General features: G+C 48.4%; 2 protein-coding genes across 2 annotated transcripts in view; both read left to right on the top strand.

Annotated features, from left to right (window-relative positions):
- The window catches only part of slc7a8b (solute carrier family 7 member 8b), a 14947-nt gene extending 13007 nt beyond the window's left edge, over positions 1 to 1940 (top strand). Inside the window, 2 exon segments of the mRNA XM_061253802.1 lie at positions 1045 to 1220; positions 1862 to 1940. Of these exon segments, the coding sequence (XP_061109786.1) occupies positions 1045 to 1220; positions 1862 to 1865 (180 nt within the window). The 3' untranslated portion in view covers positions 1866 to 1940.
- Positions 1941 to 6628: 4688 nt separating this feature from the next.
- Positions 6629 to 7500, top strand: part of ap1g2 (adaptor related protein complex 1 subunit gamma 2) — a 22002-nt gene continuing 21130 nt past the window's right edge. The window contains 1 exon segment of the mRNA XM_061253775.1: positions 6629 to 6836. The gene's annotated coding sequence lies outside the window, so the exon portion shown is untranslated.

Here is a 7500-nt window from a genome sequence, read left to right on the forward strand (position 1 = left end):
CTGTTTAACCTGGTCGTGTATTGGTCTGTGTTCATCTCTCTGTTTAACCTGGTCGTGTGTTGGTCTGTGTTCATCTCTCTGTTTAACCCGGTCGTGCGTTGGTCTGTGTTCATCTCTCTGTTTAACCCGGTCGTGTGTTGGTCTGTGTTCTGAGAGTATGTGCATCTGTTGTAATAAGAAGCTTGAGTGTGTGGAGAATGTTGGGCTAGCCAGTGATGCAACAGTCAGGTGTGCCGCCGTGCCGATGTGCAGGTTTGTAGGGGTAATCAAGTGTGGTCAAGGTGTGGTGTTAAGGCAGGGGTGTCAAACTCCAGTCCTGGTGGGCCGCAGTGTCTGCTGGTTTTTGGTGTGTTTCAGCACGAGAGATACATTTCTAAGTCTTTCATTGGCTAAAGAGTCCACACACCTTGTTCTCAAGGCCTTAATTGGCTGCTGATTTGAAAGGAAATCAGAAATACCTGCAGACACTGCGACCCTCCAGGACTGGAGTTTGACATCCCTGTGTTAAGGTGCGTTTTGGTGTATCAGTATGTTAAGATGTGTTGAGGTGTTCTCAGGAATGTTGAGGTTTGGTGAGGTGTGTTGAGGCGTTTTCAGGTGTGCAGCAGTGTTGAGGTGTGTTGAGGTGTTTTCAGGTGTGCAGCAGTGTTGAGGTGTGTTGAGGTGTTTTCAGGTGTGCAGCAGTGTTGAGGTGTTTTCAGGAGTGCAGCAGTGTTGAGGTGTGCAGCAGTGTTGAGGTGTGTTGAGGTGTGTTGAGGTGTGCAGCAGTGTTGAGGTGTGTTGAGGTGTTTTCAGGAGTGCAGCAGTGTTGAGGTGTGTTGAGGTGTGTTGAGGTGTTTTCAGGAGTGCAGCAGTGTTGAGGTGTGTCGAGGCGTTTTCAGGTGTGCAGCAGTGTTGAGGTGTTGAGGTGTGTTGAGGTGTTTTCAGGAGTGCAGCAGTGTTGAGGTGTTTTCAGGTGTGCAGCAGTGTTGAGGTGTTTTCAGGTGTGCAGCAGTGTTGAGGTGTGTTGAGGTGTGTTGAGGTGCCTCTCTCTCTCTGTCCCAGGTGAGCCTGCTCTGGCCGGTGCTGTACCTGCTGTTCTGGCCTTCCTGCTGCTGTTCTCCTGTACTCAGAGCCCCTGGTGTGTGGCATCGGTCTGGGCATCATGCTCACCGGCGTGCCCGTCTACTTCCTGGGCGTGTACTGGGACAGCAAGCCCCAGAGCTTCAACCGCTTCATCAGTACGAGCCCCACCGCCCTGATACACACCCACTGATACACACACACCGCCCTGATACACACCACCCTGATACACCCCCACCGCCCTGATACACACCCACCACCCTGATACACACCCACTGATACACACCCACCACCCTGATACACACCCGCCACCCTGATACACCCCCACCACCCTGATACACCCCCACCACCCTGATACACCCCCACCGCCCTGATACACCCCCACCGCCCTGATACACCCCCACCGCCCTGATACACACCCGCCGCCCTGATACACACCCGCCGCCCTGATACACACCCACCACCCTGATACACACCCACCGCCCTGATACACACCCACCACCCTGATACCCACCCACCACCCTGATACACACCCACCACCCTGATACACACCCACCGCCCTGATACACACCCACCGCCCTGATACACACCCACCACCCTGATACACACCCACCACCCTGATACCCACCCACCACCCTGATACACACCCACCACCCTGATACACACCCACCACCCTGATACCCACCCACCACCCTGATACACACCCACCACCCTGATACACACCCGCCCTCTTGATACACACCTTTGTGAATGAACTATAATAGGTCTATTTTTTCTCTCTCTCTCTCTCTCTCTGCAGATAAGATGACGTCTGTGGGGCAGAAGTTCTGTGTGGTGGTGTATCCAGCGGCTTCTGACGCCAGAGAGACAGAGGCGGGGGGGGAGGGGGAAGGAGAGGGAGAGGGAGAGGGAGAGGGGGGGGGAGAGAGGGAAGAGAGGTCCCTTCTTTCAGTGGGGGGAGAGAGGGAAGAGAGGTCCCTTCTTTCAGTGAAGGAGAGCGCAGAGGAGGAGGGTGGGGCACTGAGTTCAACAGTGACCTGAACTGCCAGGACTCACACACACACACTTACACACAGGCACGTACATACACGCACACACACACACACACATACATACAGGCATGTGCATACACACACACACACACGTATGCACAAACACACATGCATGTGCATATTTATATTTGATATATTGCTGCCATCTACTGGCTGATATGCAAAAAGGCACCGTTCACTGATGGGAAACCTCTGCAATGCTCAAGAGGTGTTTTCTGAGTGCAGGTAGAGGCGTTGATGGGCACGCTGTCACGGGGAAAGACACAGAGTCGCAGGGAAAGACACACATTCATAGGGTCACAGAGGGAGCGTTTCCCAGCTGAAGATTTTTTCCGATTCCTTTTTTTTTAAATTTATTTATTTATTTTTTCCTTTTTTTTTTTTTTGAGGAGATTGTGGTATATCAGACACAGGTCAGATGCCTACTTTTGACAGGGAATTGAAAAATGCAAAACCAAAATCAATTATGCATACTTTTACCCAGAAACACCAGTCGACCAACTAGTGTGTGTGTGTGTGTGTGTGTGTGTAGGGGTACGTGTGTGCATGTGTGTGTGCATGCGTACATATGCATATACGTGCGTGTGTGCGTACGCATGCATATACGTGTGTGTGTGTGTGTGTGTGTGTGTGTGTGTGTGCATGCATACATATGCATATATGTGCGTGTGTGCGTACGTATGCATATACGTGTGTGTGTGTGCATGCGTACATATACATATATGTGCGTGTGTGCGTACGTATGCATATACGTGCATGTGTGTGTGTGTGTGTGTGTGTGTGTGTGTGTGTGTCCATGCGTACATATGCATATACGTGCGTGTGTGCGTATGTATGCATATACGTGTGTGTGTGTGCATGCGTACATATGCATGTACGTGTGTGTGTGCGTACGTATGCATATACGTGTGTGCATGTGTGTGTGTGCATGCGTACATATGCATATACGTGCCTGTGTGCGTGCGTATGCATATACGTGTGTGTGTGAGTGTGTGAAACTTCATCCCTGATATCAAAGAAAAGGGGAGAAAGATCAAACTTTTACACACATTTCCTCTTACACTCGAACTCCCTGCATCCTTCAGCATTCCGTAAAGCCAGGCGCTGACCTTTGACCCTTAAACTTTGACCCCTGGCATTGTTGGATTGTAAGGGTGCTGATGACTCGGAAGCTTACATGCATGTTAACTGACCATCAGTGTGCAGGGGCATGGATGGGTGGTCTGATTTAGGATTTCCCTTTTATCTGTGCTTTCGTGGGCGGAAACTGCAACACCTAACTGTGGTGTTGTGCACTTGATTGGCACTTTAGCCAGCCATTAGCAACACAGCATATGTGAAACATGCTAGCCATGCAAGTCTACCTTGTATGCAGAATCTATAGACAGGGGATTGCAATCTAATCCCACAAGGGCCGGTGTGGGTGCAGGGTCACGTTCAGCCCTGACAAAACGGAGCAAAACGTTTATTTAAACAGAATCGGCACGTTGAACATCCTGTTGCAAACCATGGGAGGACCGTCTCTGGCCTTAGGCCTCCATCATTATTTAGTTCTGCTACACCCCCACCAAACAGGAACAAACATACCTCAAAGCCTCAAAACATACCTCAGCGTGCCCCTGTATACAGACAGAGTCAGAGTTAAAAGACGGTTATCCAATCTAACCCAAAAATGGCAGGTATGGGGAGTGCTGGGGTCCCCAGCCCTGGTCCTGGAGAGCCGCAGGGTGTGCTGGTTTCTGTTGTTTCTATGCACTGAATTATTAATCAATGAAAGCAGTTGATCACAGCTGACTCACCTCACCCGGTTTCTTGGGTCTAAAGTTGCTGTTGTGTTTAATGTAACAAAATCAGCACACCCTGCGGCTCTCCAGGACCAGGAGTGAGGACCCCAGCACACCCTGCGGCTCTCCAGGACCAGGAGTGAGGACCCACTTCTGGTGTAGACTGCTCCTGTGTCCCATTTCATCTTTTTAAATAAAGTTCTCCTCAGGTAATAATGTGGAAGCCATATTTACAGCCTAATGCCTCTCCTGGAGCCGCTCTCCTCTCTCTCTACCTTTCGCTGCGCTGTACACTGCACACACCTTCTCTCACCTCATTGGCAATATTTTTGTTTATTTGTGTGATTTATTTTGCAATTAAAGTACTTGAAACTTGATTTTTAAGTCGAAACATAAGACTAATATAGGTGTTTTGGTTGTTGCAGTGTAAACATGAAACGGGATGCTCTGTGAACTGGACTGTGCAGCTGTTGTCCTACCGAACCAAACACTTGCCTTGACTAAAAATCAAAATGCTGTTTGCTCTATTTTTTCAAATCCGATTTCCACAAGCAGTGGTTGTAGATATTGTATAATTTGCTGGGTAATTTCGACGTGTGAATTTCAATGAAACGTGCAATGCTGCAATACCGGGAATGCCTTCATGGGACACTTGATGTAGAATCGCTTTCACAGAAATGGGTGTTTTTATGGAGTAAATGTGTATACTACTGAATTTTTCTATTTGATTTGTTTGTATAGGCTGACTATTACCAGCCTAGCTCTCCTTTTCAGACACACCCACGCACACACACACTTTTCACACACACACCCACGCACACACACACTCTTTGCACTGAAGCATTAATTCCACTGGAAGTCTGTTACGTTACACACCTCACACTTTCTTTCTTATTCTTTTTTTTTTTTTTTTGTTTCCACCCAAATGTAAATATATATGGAATGAAATAAAGACTGTAGAATGGTATAGGTCTCTTGGCTGTGTGTTTCCCTGGCAGAGATGGAGAGACTGATGGTGCAAAGATGAAGGGATGGAAAGAGTGTGGAGAACAAAGACCGTGTGTGAGCGTAACTGTGATAGCATTACTGTATGAGCGTCAGTGTGCGTGTGAGCGTTACTGTGTGTTAGTGTTACTGTGTGTGTGGGCGTCAGTGTGTGTGAGCATTACTGTGTGAAAGTGTGTGTGTGAGCGTAACTGTGATAGCATTACTGTATGAGCGTCAGTGTGCGTGACCATTACTGTGTGAAAGTGTCAGTGTGTGTGTGAGCGTCAGTGTGTGTGAGCATTACTGTGTGAAAGTGTCAGTGTGTGTGTGAGCGTTACTGTGTGAGCGTCAGTGTGTGTGAGCATTACTGTGTGAAAGTGTGTGTGTGAGCGTTACTGTGTGAAAGTGTCAGTGTGTGTGTGAGCGTCAGTGTGTGTGAGCATTACTGTGTGAAAGTGTGTGTGTGAGCGTTACTGTGTGTGAGCGTCAGTGTCTGTGTATGTGGGCATTATTGTGTAATAGTGTCAGTGTGTGTGAGCATTACTGTGTGTGAGCGTCAGTGTCTGTGTATGTGGGCATTATTGTGTAATAGTGTCAGTGTGTGTGAGCATTACTGTGTGTGAGCGTCAGTGTGTGTGTGAGCGTTACTGTGTGTTAGTGTTACTGTGTGTGTGGGCGTCAGTGTGTGTTAGTGTTACTGTGTGAGCGTCAGTGTGTATGAGCATTACTGTGTGAAAGTGTCAGTGTGTGTGTGAGCGTTACTGTGTGTGAGCGTCAGTGTCCGTGTATGTGGGCATTATTGTGTAATAGTGTCAGTTTGTGTGAGTGTCAGTGTGTGTGAGCATTACTGTGTGAAAGTGTCAGTGTGTGTGTGTGTGAATGTTAGTGTGTGCTAGCATTACTGTGTGTGTGTGTGAACGTCAGTGTATCTGAGCATTGTTGTGTAATAGCCTCAGTGTGTACGCACGAATGTGCTTGCTTTAACTCACTGGCTATTCATTTCAATTTCTCTCCCTCCCTCTCTCTCTCCCTCCCTCTCCCTCTCCCTCGCTCTCTCTCTCCCTCCCTCTCTCTCCCTCTCTCTCTCTGGTTCTACAAGCATTTTCATGCTGCCACTGCCTGGCTCTCAGTCAAACTCAATTCACCTGATGCTCATGCCAGTCTCAATGGCACGGCCTCCGGGCACAACCTCTGCCATGGCAACAGGCTTTGTGATGTCACATGTCTCCCAGACTCACGTCTTTTCACATGGTCGAGTCCAGTTACACACGCTATGCACACACCATACACACACCAAGGCAGGGGGCTATCATTAGTTTGCCCACACACGCAGTGTAGACAGAGAACACTCAGACATTTGACATTTCCCCGCTTAGTTCCACACGACGTGAAATGTATGATAAACAAGGATGAAGCGAGTGACGCCGTTACGCACAAACAACCGACACCGTCATCCGCCAGATGGATACGCACACAGCACCCACGCAGAATGACCAAAACGGGCCAGCGGTACTCCGCAATTACATACTGATCCGGAGAATGACAGTTAGCTTTTCATTTACAATTCACCATTACACTGCAACCAAAAAATATTTACATTGAAAATTCTCCAGAGGTAGAGTGCAACTACGTGTATCTGCAAGACAATTAATCTATGAAAATATTTAAATCATGAGACCCACTTGTTGCCCCAGACAACGAATGGAGGGGCGGAGCCTCACTGTCGTCTGGTGTCAGATACCGGAAGTGGTGTCCTGTGGTTTGTGTACAATCGGAACTGGTGAATCTACACCTTGTGGTACAGTTAGAGTAGTTCGCTTCCAACGTTAGGTGGCTACGCTAACGTTAGCTACAACATCGCGGTGATTTAGGTGAAATCTCTCTCTGTCGACAGCGGGCACAGAAAGGTGTTTTCGATTGGTGTACAGAGACCGTGCTGGTTGACAAAGAGGTAAGGTTTAACCGATGCAAAATTGATTAAACGTCAGACTAAAGTGGGCATTTTGTGTTCACGAACCACGTTTGACAGGCTCTAGGTAAAAGTGTTTCCTGCTGATGGTCATAGCACCAATGACAACCGCGGTGTGGTTAGCAATGTTAATGCTAGCGCCAGATAGCTAGCTGTAGCAAGCTCGCTAATGTCAGGTCAGGTTTTCTGCACTGTCTACACCCGTGCATTGTAGTCGAAGCGAAACGGCGGTAGCGAGCTAGTTACCTACTGCTAGTGCAACGCTAATTGTGCACGTCATTCGCGTTAGTGCGTTAGCAAGCCAGCTAAGCGAGGGTATGTAAAATTCCGATGAATGACACTCACGGCTAGCATTTCACTCGCGAGTAGAGTTGCCTAATGTTACGCAGCTCGAAGGAATCTAGGCAGTTATTCAGTCAACCTACAGTAAACGATCGGATGTGACATTCTGCGGCTTTATTGGGGCTTTTTATGCAACGGACAATGAATGAGCGCGGCATTTGTGAGGAAGCGTCGTCGTCTCAGGTGTGTCATGCGCTACACCTGTCATAGGGAAGTTGAGCCTGCGTCGCACCTTTCCGGAAGCACGGGGACGTTATTTAATTAATGTCAGCTAAACACTTTCTGCCTGCACTAAACCGGCTTT

The sequence above is a fragment of the Conger conger genome, chromosome 9 (genome assembly GCF_963514075.1).
Source record: "Conger conger chromosome 9, fConCon1.1, whole genome shotgun sequence".
Taxonomy (NCBI): domain Eukaryota; kingdom Metazoa; phylum Chordata; class Actinopteri; order Anguilliformes; family Congridae; genus Conger; species Conger conger.